At 40.2% G+C, this 27,187-nt stretch overlaps 1 protein-coding gene across 1 annotated transcript; it reads left to right on the forward strand.

Moving 5' to 3' along the window:
• The first annotated feature begins 4,502 nt into the window (after nt 1-4,502).
• Nucleotides 4,503-8,597, forward strand: LOC137255350 (uncharacterized). The gene is made up of 3 exons (XM_067792794.1): nt 4,503-4,821; nt 5,075-5,361; nt 7,440-8,597. Exons 1-3 carry the CDS (start codon nt 4,503-4,505, stop codon nt 8,595-8,597), a joined length of 1,764 nt encoding a protein of 587 aa, XP_067648895.1.
• Nucleotides 8,598-27,187: the final 18,590 nt, after the last annotated feature.

Consider the following 27,187-nt stretch of genomic DNA (forward strand, 5'->3'; position numbering starts at 1 on the left):
TTGATTCGTCATTCATTGATATAAAACAGCAAAATATAGTTAAGGCCCTGCCAATACCACACTAAAACCAAATGGTGAACACTGATGCCAACACTTACGGCTTAAACACGCAGCCACCAACACGCCTCTCTCCGTCTTTTTCCTCCAGTTGCTGTCAATTACAGATCGTCGTCTTTATATAGATGAATCTTATTGTAAATTGCCAGATTAAACACAAACGTTGAATCTGCACAAGAAAATAAAATAATAAAAATAATAAATATATTGAATATAAAAAGTTAAAATAATATATTCCTCTGATATCACCCTTCCTGTCTGTGTATTTAGTTTATATACACACACACATACACATACATATATACTTACATATATATACATATATATACATACTCTTGTATCACCGTGAGAAATTAAACTTGTCTTGTCTTTTCATATTTCCACTCTTTCACTTTAACTGTGGATCCTGTTTTTCCTTACTTTTCGATGTAGTTTGTGAAGTAAATTTCGCACAGTTCAAAGGATGTTATGTTCACAGCTAAGGGTAATATCGTCATCTATATGTGCAATGGATATACTTGTATTCACATAACAGCAGTGAAGCATCTCGCTTTATATATGTGCTTTCATATCGCATGTATAACATCTTTCCCTGTTGTAATAAAAAGGGGCGGTAGGGTAGCCTAGTGGTTAAAGCGTTCGCTCGTCACGCCGAAGACCCGCGTTCAATTCCCCACATGGGTACAATGTGTGAAGCCCATTATCTGGTGTCCCCAGCCGTGATATTGCTGGAATATTGCTAAAAGCGGCGTAAAACTAAACTCACTCACTCACTCACTGTGGTAATAAGAAGTGTAACGCATTAGCATGAATACTCTGAATTAAAACATTGCGATTGTCAAACTAGCAACTGGTCACAAGTAAAATTCAATAACGTCACGTACCTCTCCATGACATAACAGCCATGTTGAGTTTGTTGACAACGACTACATACTACATGGAACTATCTGAATGTATTTTCTCATCTCACCTTCTCATTTCCCTCCGCTTCTCATTATTGCTGTGTATCGTTCATAGTGAAACTAAAACAACTTTTAGCTAATCCAAAAATTTATATGATATAGATGTCACCGCCAGTGCAATTTACTACTTTATGATGAACAATGTGACGGCCAGTCAGTAAATGGTTTGTACATGAGTTTAAGGCAAGGAAAATATTGATATACCACGGGTTACGCAGGCACATGCTGGCTAAATTAGATTTATCAATACTGTATAACCCACCTGTTGGTCATATAAAAGCCAGCAAACAAGAACTGCAAATCTCACGGCTTGATGCACGTAGATAACGACATCATCATAAATGTACGGATATGCAAACCAATATCATTCCACTTACTCTTGTTGTTATCAATGTATTCATTTCTATGTCTAGAGGTCATCCCGGATGTGGCCATAGTTGCCACAGCCTATCCAATCAAAATTTATTGATGTGGTATAGTCGATTTCACAGCTTAGATGTATTGTGAAGCAATTCACATGAGGTACCTGACAGAACACACCTGGTGTTGAAAGGAAAGAGATATGTTGCGAGCGAGGTTGAAATGGCTGTTTCCTATGGTAGTTATCTTTTTCGTTGGTCAGATATTCGTCATGGTTAATCATCTTCAAAGTATCTATATTTGCGGTGAGTGGAAATTTAGCTTTGATTAATAGTCAAATACTAATTAATTGTATAGTTAGGGTTAAATCTTTCGGGTTAAAATTGAGGAAGTATGTGGAACATGTACAACCTACATGATCTAGACGATATATCAGAGAGATCGCAAAATCGAGATTTCTTCCAACAAGAAGTTCGTGTAGATTCTAAAGACTGCTGATATTTAGATTGAATTAGATTAGGTTAAACTGTGAATCCCACTTCGCTTCATCGAAGTAATATAAAGAAACTCACACAAGCAATAGATGTATCAAAATGCGGTGAAACGTGGATGCAATAATTCCAGTAGAGTGTATCTTGTAATTCAGGCATAAATGTTAGTGCCTTATTACATGTAGACAATCTTTCTGTTAAAAGTAAAAAGAAAACAATTAGTTTTCTGAAAGGAAAAGTGTTTTTCGCCAGAGGAGACATTGTAGATATTCTATCTTCTTTAACTTTTTTAAAGTTTTATCCAAAAAAATATGTTCATCCTGTTAGCATAAGCCCATGAACATAGCACGATGGATTGTGTCAAATGTTTTGTATGACACTAGCCACGGTGCGTTAGAAATGGGTTTGCAGAATTATAATGGGCCCTTTATATCACTTATCAATACTTTCTACTTGTACTTATGTTTGTTGACCCATGAAGATCCGGGTTAGAATTGATCTTCAGTAACCCAAGCTTGTCGTAAGAGGCAACTAATGGGTCGGGTGGTCAGGCCTGCTGACTTTGTTGACACATGTCATCGTATCCCAATTGTGTAGATTGATGTCGTTGATCAATGGCTTGTCTGGTCCACGCTAGACCGCCACCTTATTCACAGAATATTGTTCAGTGCGGCGTAAACCTAAACTCACTCACTCGGTCAATCACTCATGTCTGTTTCTTACACTTCACAGCTCTGAAGAAAAATGGTTCCGGATCCTTTGAGACCAGTCACGGGGTACGTGTTGTCATGTTCTTAGTCGTCGTTTAATGAGTGAGTCGGATTTTACGCCGCCTTTAGTGAGCGGGTGAGTTGCTTTTGACGCCGCCTACAGTAGTATATCACTTACATAACGGGGACGTTGGGGTAGCCTAGTGGTTAAAGTGTACGCAAGTAACACCGAAGATCCGAATATCATAGCGTGCCAGGGTTATATAGGAGGGAAACTGAAGTGATGCAGGTACAATATTGTTAATAAATTTCAGACGTATCAATTTGGTGGAACACGTGTACAGATGCAGGCATGGTCCTACGAGGCTCATTTTAAAAGGAAGACCCCCCACTCCCCATCCCCCACCCACTCAGTGTCAAGCTTGAACCTCGTTATTTTGAAAGAAACACCTGACGACACTAGAACAGAGATCTCCCCCCCCCCCCCCCCCCCCCTCAAAGCTCCTTTGCCTCCGTTGCCTGCTCTTCCCGACAATGCAAACTGATGAACTATATACATACACAAGAACGATAGAGTTAATGTTTATTTTCAGTGTCAGTTCATGCTATTTCAGGCTTTCTAATTGGTTGGTTTGAGGCAAACAAGTCAGCCATTGTGTTATTCTAAATATGAATGCATACGAGTTTGTATTTTAATTTCAAGAAGTTGTGTTATTGACTTGTTTCGTAGTATAGATATGTCATTGTGAATGTCAATTTCTTAAGCAAACATGAAGGACATGGTAGTGTGATACCTGTCGTGTTTCAATAATAGGCTATGTTCTTTTAAAAGTGGCTTTTTGTTCTTGCCGTTTTGTATAAATTTTCATTATACAAACAATTTGATGCAATTAGTTTTCACTCTTGTTGTTCAACCTGTTTTCTCCATGGATTTCAGTCGTTCGTATCGAGCGTATTTCAGTGTTACACATTCAGCAGTCACTACATCCATACTCATTCAAAATAACATTCACACTTGGAGACCTACATCTTGCAATAGTTTAAGTTTTAATCACAATACATACCAAATAAACATTAGTATTGTTTCACATATTTCATTCTTTAAGCTTCATAGTCGATCCATCTTTACAAGATGAATGCTTTGTCTAAATATCTTGATTATGTTACGACAGTGTATTTTCTGTAAATTGTATTGTTGATTAAGTAATAAGCATTTTTGGGTCCCAATGTTCAGGGTTCGAGTGATAGTTGTTATGGGTCACCTATCATGAATGTTCACTGCTTTTCGTACTTTGGCAGCAGGCTCCAGGGTAGCGCTTTAAGGTTACCTCCCTTTTAGTGTGTGTTTTGGTTAGTTGTGCGTAGTTCCGGGAGGCTATGAGAAAGTTAATGACAATGGCCGTATTGTGTATTCAAGAATCCGTGACTTGGTGTATAAAGGCTGGTTGGTGTGTTGACACACGGACACACACATGTATTAACTGGAGTACATCATTCGGCTATCATCAATCTTTGTCAAGGCTTGACCTACATAACCGCTGCCTGATCGCTCGGGTGTCACCACGGGAAAGCCACATTTTAAAAATGGCATATACCACGAGAGCCACATTTACGCTTGATTGCATTTCACCTACTCTTACCTAATCCGATTACCGTTACCTGTAAAAGAGCGTCCCGTCTTTTTTTTAAAGAGAGTCTCGGTATGGGTGATTTCAAATGAAAATATCCTGTTGGGAGTAAGTAATGAGTTAGAGATCAAACATTTTCTTAATTGACATTGAGTCATGGGTGATTTCAAATGAAAACATCCTACTGAAAGTAAGTAACGAGTTAGAGATCAAACGTGTTCTTAATTGACATTGAGAATATCCTGTTAGAAGTAAGATATATAAGTGACATTGCGCTCACTAAGTGTCACAATCATGGCAAATGCACAAGTTGAGATCAAATTCATCGAGATTGTTAGAGGTGGTGTACATTTGTACTATGACGGCTTCAAGTTTCGGTGCAGAAGTAGTCGCCAGGGGAAAAGGTACTGGTCTTGCGTTGTGAGAGAATGTACTGCCAGGCTCACAACTGAGGGCGAGATACTCTATGCCATAGAGATTTTTGGACACTCCCACGACCCACTTCCCTTCGAGTTTCAAGTCGACACCTTCAAAGCAAGACTGATGGAGAGAGCAAGGACAGAGACGACTCCCATACCTACTATGTGTACTGCAAGCACCGTATTTTGTGATGGTACGTTCTATACATGTCCTAAATTGTTTGATCAGATATATTGTGCACATGCTGAGGTGTTTTGTCACATACAAAGAAGATGGGGAAGTCAAGAAGTAGGTGCGACGAGCTGCTGCCTTGGCCCTGGTGCCCTGTGACAAGATAGAAGGCGTGTGGCTCGATGCCGTTGCGGAATCTCCTGCCAGTCCTAAGGTCACTGCCTTCATGGACTACGTAACCACAAGCTGGGTTGAAGGCCATGCTTTCATTCCAGAAATCTGGAATCACTTTGAAAATCAAGGGCACCGAACGAATAATCATTTGGAAGGATGGCACAACAAAATCAAGAAACTTTTGAAAAAGTCCCATCCGAACATTTTCGAAGTAATCCAGCTCTTCCAACTGGAACAGTCCCTCACAGAGGTCACCATACTCAGACTTTCACATCAGCCCAAAGAACCTTCACGTCGAAGGAGATATCGTGCAATAGGTGCACGTATAGCATCTTTGAAGCAGAAGCTATTAAACCAGAGTCTCAATGAGATAACGTATGCAGACCATGTGGGAGACCTTCTGCATCTGCAATGAAGTGATTTCAGTAAAGTGAAGTGACTATTACAGTGGCTATAAGCACACAGCTGATGAAATCATAATTATTTGTTTATTTATTAGTATTTATTTTATTATTTCATTATTATTTCATTATTATTTCAAATGACCCCAAACACTGTAATCTAAATAAAGAAAGAGAATGAGACCACGATGTTTGTTGTGTTTACTACGGTAGTTATAAGCACCGTCCGGTTTGTTTTGACAATATGCCCCGCGAAAGCCAAATTCTGTAATCACTTGACCGTAACTATTACAGCGAGAGCCACACCAAAATCAGGTACTAATTCTCGAAATGTGGCTTTCCCGGGCTGTAACCATCGCTCGCCCTGTTTTATTCAGTGTAGCTGTTTCTCACTTTCAAGCCAAGACTTTGGTGAGTTGGCATTATATTTGTGACCCATTACTTTATATTTGACTCAGTGTCATTGTACATGAAACCTCCATTGTGAATATTTGTATCTTGGCTTTGTTTTTCTGCTCAATACAAAATTATTGAATATTTTAGACTTGTCTGCGTTATATTATTCACCGTAACAATTAAGGTAAATAGATTATGTGACTGGTCGTCTCTGAGAATGTTTAAAAGTTAATATATTATAACTGCCAATACAAATTAATATCAGATAGTTTTAAAACGCATTCAAGAGCAAAGAGATGTACATTGACCGTATGTGTCCCGGAAAAGAAACCAATCATATTGCAGCATTTATGGGCGTAATCAGGTATCACCGACCCAGCTCACGAATCACATTATTGATCGCGTAGAACTTGGTCAGAGTGACAATTACGCAGGCTTCACATGCTGTTTGCAATAATGAAAAGATAATAGATACCACTGACATTGCATATCAATTCCTTTATTCCAGACTGTTTGGGATCACATATACACGAAGATGTCGACAAACTGTCGTTACAGGTTACACAACACTAAATGTTTTCAGTGGTGGTTAGGCTCGCCGACGTGGCATGTCATCCTATCCCAATTGCGTAGATATATGCTCATGCTGTTGATCACTGGATTGTCTGGAAGAGACTCAGATCTCCGCATTATTGATGGAATATTGCTGATTGCGGCGTAGTCTAAAACTAAACTCACTCACTCATTGTTCTGCTGCCATAATATATATATTTTCTTGTAAGTGTTTTACAAGACTTTGCGTCTCATTAACAGGCCAAATTCTGCGTGAGAAGCCCTATACCTTATATTAAATGAAACATATCATGCACTTCTTTAAATTTATGAGATTTCAAAGGGCATATGAATATGATAATACATTAATTATGTTATGATTATAAGGTGAAAACGATAAAAAAAAACAATAAAAACTTTGCAAAACTATACAATGACAGAAATCTATCTCAAAGTACTTGGCTACTGCATATTATAGATATTCTAGAAAACTGTGGATAAACGCCGCTGTCTTCAATGACTGTGTTGTCTCATTCTCAGTTATGCTCACATATGACTTGCAGTGAAAAGCTATGGTAACAGATGTTTGCCAAAACGAGATCATTGTTCACCGCACCACATGTATCAGTGATAAACTAATCAAATAGACAACAAAAAATTAACAAAAATCTATAACATATGTTTTCAGACAAACACCAAGACGGAAATTCAGGCAAAGTTATTTTGTGGTCGCAACGCAGACTATATTTCATTTATACTACTTTTTTTTTTAACCATCAAATCTCTTATATACCGTGAATAAATAGTTAAGCAACACCCAGTATATTTTGCAAAACATATAGTTTGGCACATAGGAAATTTTTCAGAAAAAGTCGCCTGGCTTGCAATTGCATGATTGAGTGTCATGTTTCACCGGGATCTTTGATCATGTTTAATGCTGCCATCACTAACTGGCTCTTCCTATTTGACATCCTATAAACCGCCTTAAAACAGCTGGAATATTGCTTCGTTTAATATTATTCACTCACTCACTCACTCACTGAAAGGAAACTTTGTATTATTAGTTAGAAAATCATGTGCCACAACAATGAGTTGATACTCCGTCATTTCATTTCAGGAAACCACCCTGCCTGAAAAACCATTTCTCTTGAAGCAAACTCGCACGCTGTTATCCCTACCTACAGTCAAACCCATGACGTCTAACCAACTTAACAAACACAATCTGGTGCAAAATGTACAGGATTTGCGACGTCACCAGCTTGAGAGCACATGTTCTGATGACATCATTGGTTCTGTAGACCGGGTAATTCAGTATCACAATATCTCCTACTGCGTCACGCATAAGGTAGCGTCTACGTACTGGGTCCGGATTTTTAGATATCTTTTCAACGACACGCATACAGGGCATGTAAAAAGTCCCTTTGAAATAAGCAAATACGACACTCATTTGCTTAAGTACAAATACATTAAGGAGATTCCTCTCATTCCAGCGACTGAAAACGCCATAATGAGCACTTTCCGCTTCATGTTTGCTCGTGAACCATACACTCGACTTTGGTCAGTATTTGTTGATAAGTTTGTACTTCCTGATAACTTCTTTTGGCGGCAATATGGTCCTGAAATAAAACGGTCTAGAAAAGACGGCACAGAAGGGAAATTGTGCGATCCTGTTTCGTTTCAGGAATTTCTCCGGTATATTGCAAATTACGGAACTGAAAATGCTGCGAAATTAGATGACCATTACCGACCTCTTCATTACGGATGCAACCCATGTACATTAAAGCCAAATTTTGTAGGCAAACTGGAAACAATGGGTGCCGACAGTCGATACATCCTCGAAAAGCTAGGAATATCTTGGATCTCGGATATACATAATCATGAATCAAGAATTAAAGAGGAAATGAGCATGTTGGTTAAGTTTAACTATAAGGTCCACCGCCTGCTGTCATCGTGTGTGTCATATAGCGATTTAGCTGCAAGACTGTGGAAGGCGTTTCAAATCAATGGCTATATCCCAGCCAATGCTGAAATGACTTTAACAGGCGAGGCATCAAAAAAGGAAGACTCGTTTTTTGCCCATGTGTGGAAAGTTTTTAAAGAGGGAAATAGAACATCAAACGAGATGGCGATGCAGAAAACAGCAATGAAGCTGCAAGCTTATAAAGACGTCCCCATCGACGTTCTGAAGGGAATTCAGAGGGTGTTCAAAATGGATTTTGAATTATTTGGATATGACCCCGAACCGGCGGATATTTTTAGAGATTTGAGACAATGAGTTGCATGAAATTTTTTATTTCTTTTTCTCGTGTTCTTTCAAACGTTATAAACATCATGCTATATCGTCTGAAATATTAATTATCATTGTTATGTTTGTCACTTATGGAATAATCTTGGCGCCGTGATCGATTTGTTAGTTTTCTAGCTTTCCAGTGATATGACACTGTGTCAATAACTCAGTGTCGGACACTTCTCGAGGCCTTCGGGATAGGATGGCGAGAAATCAAGTCGCCGAGCCTGACCACCCATCAATTAAATAGCCTCTTCCAATAAGTATAAGGGGCGATGAGTAGCCCAATGGCTGGACCGTTCACACGTCATGCTTAAGACCCGGGTTTGAATCCCAACATGGGTACAATATGTAAAGCCATTTCGGATGTCACCCACTGTGATATTGCTGGAATATTGCTAAAAGTGGTGTAAACTCAAGATTACAACAGGTATATGGAGGCGTAATTTATCATCTACGTACAGTGTTCCCAGAAATTATTGAGAAAATCTTTGGTTTTTTTTCTAATGATGCTAAGATTGGAAAAAGGGCTTTCACTATGCACTAAGCATACTAAATAAGGGAGACAACCAACTCTTGAAGGCTTAGAAGGCAGCTCATTACGTCAAGAGTTATCTCCCTTGTCTGAGCAGACGGCTTCCTATGTTGACGTGGCAGAATTTACAGCAAGAGAGAAAAGAAAGCTCATTCTAGATGATTTTGAAAGGGGTGAGGCTGATGCTAAAGTGTTAGCTTGTAGACATGGTATTCTTCTGTCTACAGTATACAGAACTTTGAAGAATATTCAAACAGGAACCGGGATAGAGCACAAAGCAGGGGCAGGTCGGCCTAGGAAATTCAGTGTTGTGGATCGCCGAAGACTTGGGCAGATTGTGAGTACGGGCAAATTGAAAAGTGTTGAGAACATCAGAAATGAAATGATTAGCAGAGGAAGTCCTCAGGTATGCAATGAAACAGTTAGGCAGGAATTACAGAGACTAAATTGGGTGAAAAAACGTGGAATTCCCTCGCGGTTGATGAAAGATGCACAAAAGGAAAAACGTTTAACCTGGTGTCGGGCTCATGAAAATCAAGATTGGGATAATGTTTTCTTTTCGGATGAAAGTTCTGTTTGGCTTTTCCCTAATTGTGTGAACATTTGGACCAAAGATACTGTCACACCTATCTACCAGCGACCAAAATAGCCCGAAGTTTCACATGTGGGGTGTCATATCGGCTCGCGGAGTGACGCCATTGTGTGTTTTCACGGGAAACTTGACAAAAGAAAGATACGTTGACATTCTAAATGGTCACCTTCTTCCGACAGCACAAACATTGTATGAAGATGATTGGATTTTCCAGCATGATAATGACCCAAAACACACTGCGCGCTACACAAAACAGTGGTTGTCGGGCGAAAATGTTCAAGTTTTAGACTGGCCCAGTTACAGCCCAGACCTAAACCCAATTGAGAATGTGTGGGGAGTCATGAAGGACAGAATAAACCAAAAGGGACTGAGAAATATTGAAGATATGAAGGCCGAGGTGGTCCAATATTGGGATACCCTGTCACACGATTACCTACAAACTTTGATGGGTAGTGTGCCTAGGCGTATTCAGGCATGCATTGCTGAGCGAGGAGGTCTAACAAAGTACTAAAACAAGACTGAGACTGTATAAGGATGATGTTTTAACATGTTTATGTAAGTAAAACGCCAGAAGTTAATAAACGTAATGAGTTACATGACGCAACATGATTCTCAATGATTTCTGGGAATACTATAGAAGATACTATAAATTGTTCAATGGTAGCGAGGGGTCCATGGGCTCATTTACACTCCAGGCTTGTTTATTTATAAACAAACCTTGAGGGTACATGAGCCCATGGACCCCTAGCGACCAGTGAACAAAGTATTTATCTTACCGAACACCTGAATTTTAATTTTGAACCTCTTGAAGCACTTCTGTTGAATGCGAGGCGAATCGCCATTTTGCAGACCACAAAGGGTAAACAGATTTAGAGTTATCTCCCTTTCATCGATTTTCAATCGCAAAACATCGGTAATTTCCTTGCTTGATGCGTGATTCGATGTTATTCGAGACAAAAAAAAAGTACTACCATGCAGCACCAGAAGAGTTCGGAATTCCCAGCGGTGTACACTGAAAATATTACGCTGCCTGTAAGCAGGGTACATTGAAAATAATAGAATAGCGCTGAGCCAATCAGAAAGCGCCATTCATGTGTGAGGTAAGATACTTACATATATGTTTGCTTGTTGTTTAAGGCAACATTCAGCAATATTCCAGCTATATGGCGACGTTTTAAGATAATCGAGACTGAAACAATGGATTCTGAACAAGACAATCCAGTGACCAACAGTATGAACATCGGTCTACGCAAATAGGATACGATGACGTGTGTCAACAAAGTCAGCGTGCCTGACCACCCGATCTCGTTATTCGCATCTTGCGGCAAAGGTGGGTTGCTGATGAGCAATTCTAACCCGGATCTCAACGGGCCACCGACATATGTGTAGACGATACATACATCGGGGAATCAGTTCTCTTAGCAGAGGTACTGAATGTGCACAACTTACACAACACAGCAAAACACAGTGCAACTCAGTACCTGGGTATATATACTGCGAACACATCCAGCGAATTGTTTATATACAACTGGTCATATATAGAAACACACACACACACACACACACACACACACACACACACACACACACACACACACACACACACACACACACACACACAGATGAAACATTTCCAAGAAATATGTTGTCACTTTTTCCCTTAATATCTCTTCATCATCTGTTACCTTCTTGACGTCATCGTATGCGTTTTATCCAATATCCCCTACTTTAATGGTATATTTTAAGGTACACAACGTAATACAACGCGTTACTGTGATTGCACAGAAGACCCACCACGCTTTATTTATCAGTGTAACTAACATGTTACCCTAGTGAGTGAGTGAGTTAATAGCTCAGCCAGGGGCGTGACGAAAACAATTTATAGAAGAAAAATGAAAACATTTTGAAGAATATAACCTATCACGATGGACAGTAAAATACTAGTGGATCACAGATATGGATATAAATCTATTACCCGACTGAACACCCACGAATTTTATACAGTATACATAGCTACAGCACAATACACATTCAAAACTGTATATAAGTGATTTAATTGAATGTTTGGCAGCATGATGGTCGAATATGTATATCTGGCCTTTTCTAGTTTTGCAACTTGCTGAAATCATAATTATGATTAAAAAAAATTAAATAAATTTAATTTTACAAACTTTTGACACATCGTACATTGTTGAGTGTTCAGATAGTACCTCAACAGAGACATGTCAACAGTGACACTCAAACAACACGACTAATTAGCAGAGTGATTGCATATGGCACAAACAGACCCAGAACTATTCTGGATTATTCGAGAATATACGGTAAACAAGTCCATAATTCGACACTAGATAACATCACCTAAGCAGAGTATTATACGTAAGTTTAGACAGTGGTAGGTAATGTCTACGTAATGTAAGTGTGGTCTACGTAGATGTACGTATCTTCTACTTTGATAACAGTATCTTCCACGTAGATATACATACATTCTACGTAATGTAAGTATAGTTTACATAGATAGTAGTATCGTATACGTTGATAACAGTATCGTCTAAGTAAGGTAAGATCGCCTACGTAGATGAAAGTATCTTCTACTTTGACGAAAGTACATTCTACGTAGATGATAACCATATTTGACATTGTGGCCTTCATGCTTTTCCATAGGATTATCGTTGAAATATTCCAACTCAGATTCCCAATTGAAAGGGACAACATCTGTTGTTGTCAAAACTGGAGATGGCAACAGCTAATCCTATACCATGATTGTCTCCGCGCCAAAGACAAACACGCAGTTTATTGGAACGTAAGTGTGAATCAACAACAAGAGCAATCAAATGTGATGTTATCGACTGATATTGACAAGAGTCATGTCTGAGCACAACGTGGTACTTCGACAGCGCAGAGGGACCATTTCAAATGTACAGTGCCGGATAAAATTTTAAATCCCTTAACATTTAGGGTTAAAGTCCTCAATAGCTCTCTCAGTTTTCCATCCCATAAAAATTATCTTACCTTTGTTATCAGTGTTTTTGACTGTAACTTAAGAAAGTAAGAGCACCAAATGTTGAACCTCGCCTGAATACTCGTTTTAAACAAAAGCCTACCGAATAGTAAATGTTTTTGTCATTTTTTTAGTGCCATTCTTAATGACTCTTTGGTTTAAGGGGACGAGGAGGATGTCTCAAAACTTCCGGTTATTTACATTGAACTTTTTAACTGGCAATCAGTCAATATGGTTAAAAATACCGTATAAACAATTACACGTACGTACCGACTGTCGTGTTTTCCAGTAGCTCGCAATTGGATTGTTTGAAACATAACTATACTGCTCACAAAAAGATAAGCAACACAACTTTTAGTGTCATTTCAATTTCATTGATTGAAATTGCAAATCATGGAACTGTGCCATAGAAAGTTGAAACATATGTACACACGATTAACAAAATTAAATGAAATGGTATTGAGCTATAAAAGACTTACAAGTCATCTAAATCATGTACCCGAGAAACAGTCTTGCAAAACGTGCTGCGGTGATGGAGCAAACTGTTAACATTAACGTTCAAGTCAGTTTCGGACAGTGAAGCAGTAACGCATATGTTATGGCCACTATGAGCACAAATGCAAATTTCTACACGTCTTTTCTTTGACCAAATGAGCCTTGAAAGTTGCGGATGTTCTGCCATTCTCGCGGTACCACCTGCTCACATTCATCCAGAGTCTGTGAGTGAACATGGACATCGTAAACACGACTTCCAGTAATGCCTCAAGCATGTTCAATAGGATAAAAATCAGGTGATCTGGCAGGTCAGTCCATATGTGTGATGGTGATAATTTAAACAACATATTTAACAACATTTTCAGGCATCATGATCCAGCCATGGACGGGCATTATCATCCATCAAAATGAAGTAAGGACCCGTATGTTGTGTCAGGGTACTGATAGGTTTACTCCGATCACGGTACATGTGAAGACTGAGTCAAGACTGGAGCATATTCATGACAGACATTTTGGATGTTTCTTTCTTTTGATTATTTTTTTATCTATTTATTTATTTTTTTACCTTACATATCACATAAAACTTGTCTTTACAATGAAATGAGGTGGCAAAAGTTGATACTTAAACAGCTTGCTGTAAGGAACCTCCAGTCTCATAAAGTCTTCAAATGGAACATCCAAGAAACCATCGGGTACCCCTCCCAGCATAAAAACCCTTTTGACCACCAGTCAACAAAGGCATTCATATCAGTAACATCAAAACTTCTTTTCTTTCAAGCGGCCGTACACCAGTTAGTCGAATTTCTAATCTGAGAGTAGTAACATTCAGTCAACGAATGAGCGCTGTGAACTTAGCTGTTTATTCATTTGTTAGATGTTGGAACATGCAAAAAAGGTACAAGTGACCTTGTGTACACGTGACCTTTAATTACTTTGTGTATTTTCATTCTCTTTGCGTACTTCTATACGTATAAACATAAGCATCTTCAAATCTTACCTAAACATACTGACTGAACCTCAAACATATTCGCCACACTCCAAGCAGGTGTCCAACACAATCTACATAGGCTATGACTTTATTTATGAACTTACCTTCACTTAGCGCGTATACGCAGTCTGTTGCCCGCTTGAGAATAGAACGGTTGTGATTAAACCGCCCAAGTTTAAGTTTTTCAAAAGTCGACGAATTCGGCCGTAATTCTTTCAAGCATCGTGATAGGCCATAATTTATGTGCTTGACAATGCCATTTGCTCTTCTTTTACTCTCACATTCACCAGAATTCATTTCGTGGTCACCTAATCGTTTTATCTTTCATTCTGTCAGAGCATGTTTCCATATATTCAGTGTACCATGTTGTTTGATCAATGCATACCTGTTCACATCCTTTCTGGCAGATATTTATCTCAGTACTGACTTAGTCTCCATTTGCTGTATCCTCTCAGTGATGAAGCCATTCATGTCACATATTGATGATATGACAGAACGATCAACGTAGACTGGCAGCAGGTTGCGCAGGTCATATTTCTAGTAAGTCAAAGCATACTGAAAAGTGGAGATTTCTCGGATATATTGTGTAACTGAGATACAGCTCAAACCCGTATACGCTGAATTTGCATTTTTTTTATTATTTGTTACTGTAAGTCCACACCAAAGGTATCATAATCTGCAAAGTTGGGGTTTTTTGAGTTGCATGTTGACCTGCAAACACAACCCCTTACCCCTCATAGGTTTTCAGGGCGTTGGGTAGCTCTGGTTTCAGTGTTGACTCGTCGCGCGGAAAACAAAGGTTCAAATCTCAAAGTAAGTACAATACATGCCATGTTTTATGGATAACAACTTCTGTTTCCTTTTTATACGACGTTTCAGAGGTAACTCTGGCTCCTTCATCAGTTGAATACTGACTCAGTACACAGAGTGAATATATATACAAAAAGCACATCGTTTACATGTAATATATCTTGCATGTGACATATTATCCATGAGAACTACAGGCACAAAACGGAGATTTCGGCTTTATATTAATGTAACTGCATCTGACTGATGAAGAGAACAATTTTCAAAAGTTAAAATCATGTTTTAAGTAATAGGTGTTTTTCCCTATTCATCGTCCTGTGCGAACAGCCAGGTACCAATTCTGTATTTCAGTCATCTGCATCCTTCTTGTTTTATGTGTGAAAGGTTGATTTACAGATGAGGAACTTGATTTTAGAGTGTTATAACAAGGACATCAGACAATTAGACCCGAGGTGCATGTAATGGGTTGGATGAAAAGTCGAGGAATTCCACCACCGACCATGAAACCTGAACAAAAGGAGTGAAGACTGAGCTGGTTCTTACAGCATAGATATTTAACAGGCACAATCTGATTTTCTCAGATGAAACTTCTCTGCGGCTGTTTCCAAACACACTGAAATCCTGGACCAAACAAACTGAAAAACCTTTGTATCAGTGCCCAAGGTACACTCCGAAATTTAGTGTGTGGGGTACTATATCTGTGTTCGGACAACGCCCCTCTGTGTATTTGAAGGGAATATGAACAGTGAGCGGTACACAGATGTCCTCGAGGGACATTTACTTCCATCTGCTCACGTGTTCTAAGGACATTTTTGGATTTTCCAGCAGGACAAGGAGCCCAAACATCTTGCAGAGCATTCGCTAGCCTCATTTCGGACCCAACATAATTTATGACATTATCAAAATGGCGAAGCTATAGCACTGACCTAAATCCGGTAGGAAATGTTTCGGGTCTTATGAAGGAAAGTGTCAATAACAAACATCTGGCAAGCATTGCTGAAATGAAAGAAGAGGTGGCCAGATATTGTGACAGCATGGACCGCGATTTTCTAACTTCTTTGATCGGTAGTATGCCCCGCCGTTTTGAAGCCTGCATTGCTGCCCCTGGTGACTTGACAAAATACTAACTGTTCACGTGTCTTTGACTCATGATTTATGTTATGCTAATACACACATTTAATATGTGAGTAATGAGTGAAAACAAATATAAAAAAATACAATTGTTAAATTCTCAATAATTTCTGGTTATACTATATATAAAGGCTTCCTTAGTAATCAGAGCAAATATATTAAAATTTAAATCACTCTAAACATGTAAGAAGATATCTGTTATGAAAAATCTCAGTAATTTATGTTAGTTCATCATGAAAATTGTAAAATCTTCTGGTTAATATTATTCCGCCATAATATCATCATTTATTGACATTTGTACATTTATCTCATATACCGATGATATCGACCTGTGCGTAATACAGTGCTGTTCCGTCATTTATTGTATGGACCATTCCTATTTCATTAAGAGGGAGCAAGCATGAGATTAGCTGTGCACTCAACCAGGCAGTGTGTTGTTTTATGCAGTCTGACTGTTGGGATGTCTGACTAACGGGACGATACCCTTCGAAAGAGCTCTGATGAAGAAGACACACCCCTAACCAAAGCTTCTTTTGCGATACATTGACGAAACAAGGAAAATAAATTATTACACAAACTTCCTCCACAACAAAATAAGAAATCAGACCAGCAGCTAACAACAAGATACGTTATTACACAGACCATTAATGGTAACCAGACTCGCACTTGAACTTGGGAGTTATCACTTCGATGTTTCGATATAAAACATGCCTCCGTCAGTGTACTGATATCCGCGACAGCGGAAGTTAGATTTTGTTCAGAAAACGGTAAAACGGGGAGGTCGGATGACGAACTATTGGAAATTAACCATGGCTTATGAAAACCCTCCTAGAAAAACCAAACGACAACTAGACACTGATCCAATTGAAACTGATCAAAGACTGCCCACGTCAATTGAATACTGGCCACGATTTCTTGTAACTGAAACTGTTGACAAGACTCCATTAAAGTTGAACCCTTTTCCCATATCCAAGGGTATACAGGGCCTTGCAGGTGATGTCAAGAATATTAGACGTTTGCGTTCCGGTGCTTTGTTGGTTGAATGTGGGAAAAGGCAACAAGCCACAAACCTTATGAGCACAGAATTGTTTGTCGGCGTTCCAGTCACGGTTACGGCTCATAAAACACTCAATACGAGCAAGGGAATCATCAGAGATCGTGACCGATTGTTTGCGGATATGACAGAGCTTGACATCATCTCTGAGATGAAAGATCAGGGTGTACTCAATGTAAAACGTTTCACAATCCGGAAGAATGATGTTATAACTAACACCAATACTTACATGTTCTCCTTTTCCTCACCAACTGTTCCAAAATCTCTTAAAGCAGGTTATTGTAACATCAATGTGGACATGTACATTCCAAACTCTTTGCGGTGTTTTAAATGTCAAAAGTTCGGTCATGGCGTCAGTACTTGCACATTGTCTGTTGTATGTGCTCACTGTGGGGAATAGACACATACAACAGAAGATTGTGACAGTAATGTTAAAAAATGTACAAACTGTGCGGGTGACCACTCCTCCTACTCTAAAAGGTGTCCTATTTGGAACATCAAGTGTTGCGGAAGCTAAAAAGCTAGTTCAAAGCTGAGAACATAAGAAGAGCTATGCTTCTATCACCAGAACATCGTCAGAAGCAGTAACAGCTAAAACAACAACGTCATCTGTATGCTGTCAGACAAACCTGACCTGGGTTAAAACGGAATCTCCTCTGATATTCTCACATGCAATATCTACCCAAACAACAGAATCAGTTCCTAGTATATCTCAAAGCCAATGTGAAACATCCTCTGATCTTAACGCATCATCTCAGCCTACAAAGTCTAAACAACTCTCTATAGGCAAAGGTACAAAGTCAGATTCTTTGAAAACACTTAGTGGTAGAGCCCCCAAAGGGTCAGACAATAAAATCAATTTATACAACAAATATGGATCCCTTGAGGACATGGACGTGACTGAAAACGTCCGCTCCAGGGCACACAGCTTGTCGCCCGCCAAAAAGGTACGGGGAAGTTCCCAATAAATCCTCCCAAACGATAGATTATTATAATCCTATTATATAATGGAACTGTAAAGGACTAAGGAATAATTTCCATGAATTACAACTTTTAATCCAAGATTTATCACCCTCAGCGTTTTGTCTGCAGGAGACATATTTGAAAGAGACAGATGTTCTTAACCTACGTTCGTTCAGTGCATACCATTGTTTTTCGCCTAAGGGTGACAGGGCCACTGGAGGGTCTTCCATTCTAGTTAAACAGAACGTTATCCATAGCACAGTTACACTTACTACTAATCTTCAGGCGTTTCTTTAACGTTTCTTTATCGAATTCATCTTACCTCTATAAAAGAGGCTAATTCAATGAGGTGGTCTGGCTCGCTGACTTGGTTGACATCGCATGCCAATTTTTATGCATGCTCATAATGTTGATCACTAGTCCGACTTGATTATGTACAGGCCGCCGACATATATCTGGAATTGTGCGACGTTAGCTATCAGCCAGTGTTATATCGAACACAAAGTAGAACGATCCTCATTGGTCTCGAACCGTCACCGTTGTCGCTACATATTTATATTTAGGATAACTGATGAAACAAGAGTAGCCTCCCTTGTAATGTTGTGCCAACATTTGTACACAGCTGATCAGATTTTACTGGCGACTCTAGAAGTTCGACAAGCATGATTTGTTCAGAATGAGTGTTTAGACTTCGTGCCGTTATTAGAAATACATGTATTACCACAATGCACGTGACCCCTGGATACTTGGTTGGTTGGGTTGTTGTCTGACGTATCATCTTTTACGTTTTCTGAAAAAGAATACATGCATCAGAATCTCTTCCATACAACAGGACAGTAGCACGTTTGGTTTGGTTGGTTGTTAAACGCCGCACTCAACAATGGTCCAGACAATCCAGTTCCCACCAACCTTACTACTTAACTTGGGTACGATGACATGACTGTGACAACCGTGTCAGCGACAAGCATGGTCACTTCACCAACGGCGCCACCTCACCGCACTGACGTTCAAACATAATATATCTTGAGATTGTATCAGTATATCAAATAAAATAAGTTCTGTTTCTTAGACCAAATGGCAAATAAAGACCAGCATGCCACCAAACATTGAAATGATAGATGGATGGATGGATTTGTATATAACATGCGGAGATGAGAAAGTATCTTCTACATAGATGTAAGACGTCCACATCCACAAATGAAACATCCAGGTCATGGCCAGCGCTCAGATCTGAACGTCACTGCACTGGGAGACGTTTACGTGAACGTCAGAACGAACCCACCACTTTCAGGGAACCCGGCACTGATCTGAGTGATGAGGAAAATGAACACGAATGAGTGAGTTTCCTTTTACGCAGCTTTTAGCAATATCTTGCACCATAACGACGGGAGAAACCACAAATAGGCTTCACACATTTGACCCACGTTGGAATCGAATCCGTGTTTCCGGCGTGACGAGCAAACGTTTTAGATACTAGGCTACCCCACGGCCCACGAGTTAAAATCACCATTGCGACTCATCAGAAATACAATTTCGCGCAAGTCTTGTAAAAAGTTGGTTTTAGACTACGTTAGTGACGTCGGCTCTTTATGTATTAATCAGACGGTATGTTTTGATAATTCCCACCATCTTCCAAGACCCGGTTCGATTCTCGACATTGACTCAAAACCTTTGTTCGTGTCCGTTGACATGTGTCCATGGACGGCTTGCGACTTAAAACCATATTCGCTTCACGTATTGTCCCTTCTAAGGTATCTTCTGTGGTAATCTGCCGCGCAGAAAATGCTCAATTCGTTCCAGATCTAGTTAGAAACGGTACTCATACTTTCGACCACAGGTTCGCAACCACACACTGATTCACTGCGGGTTAGGCTCTCCGCTATCGATTACTTCTGTCGTCTTTGTCAAACTAAAAGAAAGAGTAACGGATATAAACATAATTATTAGAATTCTGAAAAATATCTTTGACGCCAACCCGACGGCAGACGTAAATCACGTGCCGTTAAGTCTGACAACAGATAGTAGATATGAACTCAACGTCATTGGAGAGGGAGGCCTGCAGAAAATAACACAGAAAATATTCACCCACAAAACGATGCGATTTCAATATTTAAACAATGTTTTTGTTTTTGTTTGTTTCTTCTCATACGCCGCACTCATCAGTATTTCAACTATGTGGCGGCGGTCTGTCAATAATCAAGTCTGGAGCAGACAATCCAATGATCTATAGTATTGACATCAATCGACACACTCGTGTCAAGCAAGTCAGCGAGTCTGACCACCCGATCCCGTTAGTCGCCTCTTACGACAAGAATTGCTTGGATTCCAATCCGGATCTCCACGGGTTAAAGAATACAGTTTAGTCGTATCCTGAATGAACCATTTCACATTCCTCTTGACTGTTACCTTTCATGTTTTGCGCGTACAAGGGCTGAACCTCTGGTTGCGTTTAGGCGTGGTTTTATGCAACCTTTCCCATCACCTTCATTCTTTCAGTTTTGTTTTTGTCATTGCCCAACCTTTTTTAAGCACCATATCAGTTACACATTCATAAGCACGTTCCTCGACTGTTAACCACATAGCCAGAATACTCAGTCCCACTGTATGCACGTGGTGATGTTTCACAAACAACATACATAATCTGGCCCGTGAAGATCTGGATTGGAATTGATCTTCTGTAACCAATGCTTGTCGTAAGAAGCGACTAACGGGATCGGGTGGTCGGTGATTGGGTTGTCTTAAAGGTTGCTTGACTAATGGGGGTTTTGGTATGTCTGGTTTGAGAAGAATTTCCGACCACACTGTCAGTAATCGATTGTGTGAAGTGGGGATTCGACCAAGAAGGCCAGTTGTTATCAAGTTTTGAGAGACTTCCATCAGCGTGTCCGGAACCTTAGAAACTGAAACATCTGTAAATAAATGTAGATCAAGCTGATTATAGACTATTGGGTGTTTTTCAAAAATGTCAAAGGGTAAGGGTATTTTTTGTATGACATCAGAGGGAAACGTCCATCAATCCAAGGGGAAGTGAGATTAGAAAAGCCTTTGTTTTTTCACTTAGGAATGAAACTTCAGGGGGGAGAGGGATGTGAAACAATGAAAGAGGGTACGGACAGCATATCGCTCATCACTGGATTGTCTGGTGCATACGCCACTATTTACTATTGCCATGTGGCTGGAAACCTCTGAAGATCCTAGTTACAACTGTTTTTCAGCTACCCATGCTTGTCGTAAAAGGTGACTAACGGGATCGGGTGGTCGGACCCGCTGACTTGGTTGACAAATGTCATCATATCGCATTTGCGTAGATCGATGCTCATGGTGTTGTTCAGTGGATTGTCTAGCCCATACTTGATTAATTACAGAACACCTTCATATAGCTGGAATATTGCTGATGTTTCACAAAGCGATCGTAGTACTACGACTGTTGTAAACCTATGTTAGAGCATGGGAGTTACGATCACCTTAGTGCTACGACTGTCGAAAACCTATGTTAGAGCATGGGAGCTACGATCACCTTAGTGCTACGACTGTTGTAAACCTATGTTAGAGCATGGGAGTTACGATCACCTTAGTGCTACGACTATTGTAAACCTATGTTAGAGCATGGGAGTTACGATCACTTTAGTGCTAAAACATGGGAGTTACGATCACTTTAGTGCTACGACTGTTGTAAACCTATGTTAGAGCATGGGAGTTACGATCACTTTAGTGCTATGACCGTCATAAATCTATGTTAGAACATGGGAGTTACGATCACCTTAGTGCTCCGACTGTCGTAAACCTATGTTAGAGCATGGGAGTTACGACCACCTTAGTGCTACGACTGTTGTAAACCTATGTTAGAGCATGGGAACTATGATCACTTTAGTGCTAAAACATGGGAGTTACGATCACTTTAGTGCTACGATTGTCGTAAACCTATGTTAGAGCATGGGAGTTACTACCGCCTTAGTGCTACCACTGTCGTAAACCTATGTTAGAGCATGGGAGTTACAACCGCCTTAGTGCTACGACTGTTGTAAACCTATGTTAGAGCATGGGAGTTACGATCACTTTAGTGCTAAAACATGGGAGTTACGATCACTTTAGTGCTACGATTGTCGTAAACCTATGTTAGAGCATGGGAGTTACCACCGCCTTAGTGCTACGACTGTCGTAAACCTATGTTAGAGCATGGGAGTTACGACCACCTTAGTGCTACGACTATTGTAAACCTATGTTAGAGCATGGGAGTTACGATCACTTTAGTGCTAAAACATGGGAGTTACGATCACTTTAGTGCTACGACTGTCGTAAACCTATGTTAGATCATGGGAGTTACGATCACTTTAGTGCTACGACTATCATAAATCTATGTTAGAACATGGGAGTTACGACCGCCTTAGTGCTACGACTGTTGTAAACCTATGTTAGAGCATGGGAGTTACGATCACTTTAGTGCTAAAACATGGGAGTTACGATCACTTTAGTGCTATGATTGTCGTAAACCTATGTTAGAGCATGGGAGTTACGATCACTTTAGTGCTACGACTTTCATAAATCTATGTTAGAACATGGGAGTTACGACCCCTTAGTGTTACGACTGTTGTAAACCTATGTTAGAGCATGGGAGTTACGACCGCCTTAGTGCTACGACTGTTGCAAACCTATGTTAGAGCATGGGAGTTACGATCACTTTAGTGCTAAAACATGGGAGTTACGATCACTTTAGTGCTACGATTGTCGTAAACCTATGTTAGAGCATGGGAGTTACGATCACTTTAGTGCTACGACTGTCGTAAACCTATGTTAGAGCATGGGAGTTACCACCACCTTAGGGCTACGACTGTCGTAAACCTATGTTAGAGCATGGGAGTTACGACCGCCTTAGTGCTACGACTGTTGTAAACCTATGTTAGAGCATGGGAGTTACGATCACTTTAGTGCTAAAACATGGGAGTTACGATCACTTTAGTGCTACGATTGTCGTAAACCTATGTTAGAGCATGGGAGTTACCACCGCCTTAGTGCTACGACTGTCGTAAACCTATGTTAGAGCATGGGAGTTACGACCACCTTAGTGCTACGACTGTTGTAAACCTATGTTAGAGCATGGGAGTTACGATCACTTTAGTGCTAAAACATGGGAGTTACGATCACTTTAGTGCTACGACTGTCGTAAACCTATGTTAGATCATGGGAGTTACGATCACTTTAGTGCTACGACTATCATAAATCTATGTTAGAACATGGGAGTTGCGACCGCCTTAGTGCTACGACTGTTGTAAACCTATGTTAGAGCATGGGAGTTACGATCACTTTAGTGCTACGACTATCATAAATCTATGTTAGAACATGGGAGTTACGACCGCCTTAGTGCTACGACTGTTGTAAACCTATGTTAGAGCATGGGAGTTACGATCACTTTAGTGCTAAAACATGGGAGCTACGATCACTTTAGTGCTATGATTGTCGTAAACCTATGTTAGAGCATGGGAGTTACGATCACTTTAGTGCTACGACTTTCATAAATCTATGTTAGAACATGGGAGTTACGACCGCCTTAGTGTTATGACTGTTGTAAACCTATGTTAGAGCATGGGAGTTACGACCGCCTTAGTGCTACGACTGTTGCAAACCTATGTTAGAGCATGGGAGTTACGATCACTTTAGTGCTAAAACATGGGAGTTACGATCACTTTAGTGCTACGATTGTCGTAAACCTATGTTAGAGCATGGGAGTTACGATCACTTTAGTGCTACGACTGTCGTAAACCTATGTTAGAGCATGGGAGTTACCACCGCCTTAGGGCTACGACTGTCGTAAACCTATGTTAGAGCATGGGAGTTACGACCGCCTTAGTGCTACGACTGTTGTAAACCTATGTTAGAGCATGGGAGTTATGATCACTTTAGTGCTAAAACATGGGAGTTACGATCACTTTAGTGCTACGATTGTCGTAAACCTATGTTAGAGCATGGGAGTTACCACCGCCTTAGTGCTACGACTGTCGTAAACCTATGTTAGAGCATGGGAGCTACGACCGCCTTAGTGCTAAAACATGGGAGTTACGATCACTTTAGTGCTACGATTGTCGTAAACCTATGTTAGAGCATGGGAGTTACGATCACTTTAGTGCTACGACTGTCGTAAACCTATGTTAGAGCATGGGAGTTACCACCGCCTTAGGGCTACGACTGTCGTAAACCTATGTTAGAGCATGGGAGTTACGACCGCCTTAGTGCTACGACTGTTGTAAACCTATGTTAGAGCATGGGAGTTATGATCACTTTAGTGCTAAAACATGGGAGTTACGATCACTTTAGTGCTACGATTGTCGTAAACCTATGTTAGAGCATGGGAGTTACCACCGCCTTAGTGCTACGACTGTCGTAAACCTATGTTAGAGCATGGGAGCTACGACCGCCTTAGTGCTACGACTGTTGTAAACCTATGTTAGAGCATGGGAGTTACGATCACTTTAGTGCTAAAACATGGGAGTTACGATCACTTTAGTGCTACGATTGTCGTAAACCTATGTTAGAGCATGGGAGTTACGATCACTTTAGTGCTACGACTGTCATAAATCTATGTTAGAACATGGGAGTTACGACCGCCTTAGTGCTACGACTGTTGTAAACCTATGTTAGAGCATGGGAGTTACGATCACTTTAGTGCTAAAACATGGGAGTTACGATCACTTAAGTGCTACGACTGTCGTAAACCTATGTTAGAGCATGGGAGTTACGATCACCTTAGTGCTCCGACTGTCGTAAACCTATGTTAGAGCATGGGAGTTACCACCGCCTTAGTGCTACGACTGTCGTAAACCTATGTTAGAGCATGGGAGTTACGATCACTTTAGTGCTACGACTATCATAAATCTATGTTAGAGCATGGGAGTTACGACCACCTTAGTGCTACGACTGTTGTAAACCTATGTTAGAGCATGGGAGTTATGATCACTTTAGTGCTAAAACATGGGAGTTACGATCACTTTAGTGCTACGATTGTCGTAAACCTATGTTAGAGCATGGGAGTTACGATCACTTTAGTGCTACGACTGTCATAAATCTATGTTAGAGCATGGGAGTTACGACCACCTTAGTGCTACGACTGTTGTAAACCTATGTTAGAACATGGGAGTTACGATGGCCTTAGTGCTACGACTTTCGTAAACCTATGTTAGAGCATGGGAGTTACGATCACTTCAGCGCTGCGATAGCTTTGTGCATCGAGCCCCTGAGAAATGCTAGGCGATGGTCAAGTTGCCGAGGTTGTTTGTTTTGTATCCGACACCGAAATTTTATCCATCATTATCCAGTGTATTAAATCACCATTTTATCGTGGTATATGTACCCTCAAGACATACGCGCTTGGGGTTTCGAGAAGTAGACCATAATCTCAATCTCTCGTTACGATCCTCTCACAAAAAGTCTCTTGCTGATTTGATTTGATATTTGATGTACTGAAATACTGTACGGACATTATTCTTGAGTCTACAATTTGTACACAGGTTGCCGGTATCAGAGTGAGTTTAGTGTTACGCCGCCTTTAGCAGTATTCTAGCAATATCACGGCGGGGGACCCTAGACATAGGCTTCATTTATTGTACCCATATAGGGAATCTTTAGCGTTGCAAGCGAACGCGTTAACGGTTAGGCTGCCCCTACCGTTTTCGGTAAGAGTGTTCGGGGAGTGAGTGACTCGACCAAAATGACGACGAGGTACATCAGCAATGTACCCAGGTAGAGAAATTAGACATGACGACCGAACGCCTTAACCACTAAACAACCCCAACCCCAGTGACAGAGTGAGGTTAAGCTATCCACTAACATCGCTATGTCTATAAATTTAAATTTATTTACTGATGGAGAGTGCGTGAGTGGGTTTTAGTTTTATCACTTTTAGCAATATTCCAGCAATATCACGGCTAGTGACACCACAAATGGGTTTCACACACTGTACCCAATCGTAGCCGGATCTTTGGCGTGACTAACGATCGACCCCAATAGTGGGTACCCTATAGTACTGCTTACAGAACCGGATATGCTGGCTGAAAATATGACTCAAAACAATATATATATATATATATATATATATATATATATATATATAGAGAGAGAGAGAGAGAGAGAGAGAGAGAGAGAGAGAGAGATGATAGATAGATAGATAGATAGATAGATAGATAGATAGATAGATAGATAGATAGATAGATAGATAGATAGATAGACAGATAGATAGATAGATACCTGTCATTTGACAGTTACGCTCGTCTGTGTTGAGCGCGAGTAACACACGGAGCCAAGTTGACATCTTTGAGCATCTCGGTGTTCTCTATAATGGATGGAAATTCCGGTCACGACCACCAAATTGAATCACCTGCACACTGGGACCTTATCAATACGGAGGGTTAACTTATTTACCGTACTTTCTTCAGACTAACCTCCTCCACATGTATTCCTATAATACCAAGATCTGCCTGAATTGTCGTCTCGCGAGACGATGACCCTTTCCGCGAGACTTGGATGGTACCGTCGCACAACAGATTAAAATGGGAATTCTGGTGAACAAACTCAATAATAACTGACCCATCACGTGACCTCGGTGAGTAGACACAATCTAAGATTACAGCTGTCCATGCAATGTATGGGTTAAATGAAAAATTGATTGATCAAATCCACACGATACAGTAATGCACACAAATGTTTAGCTCAGCTTGCATTTCCCCACATACGAAATGACGACAGACGTCGACAGGCCTTCCACAAACGGCATTTCAGATTAAAAAGTTAATAGCACAGGCACTTTGAGCTGATGGTATTTTGAAAAAGGTATATTGGTTACTTTACCCTATCTGCTTCCACTGAAAAAAAATATTAAGGTCACTCCCGAATGAAAGAGAAGGGGGTATTGTGAGTATTTAATATGCTAAAAGACTAAAATATATGTAGTTTCCGTTAAGCGTGCGTTGTGACTTAATTAGGTTATTTTTATAGTGCTGAACTCGACGCCGTACAGGCACGCTCTAA

Source organism: Haliotis asinina, chromosome 11 (assembly GCF_037392515.1).
Source record: "Haliotis asinina isolate JCU_RB_2024 chromosome 11, JCU_Hal_asi_v2, whole genome shotgun sequence".
Lineage (NCBI taxonomy): Eukaryota > Metazoa > Mollusca > Gastropoda > Lepetellida > Haliotidae > Haliotis > Haliotis asinina.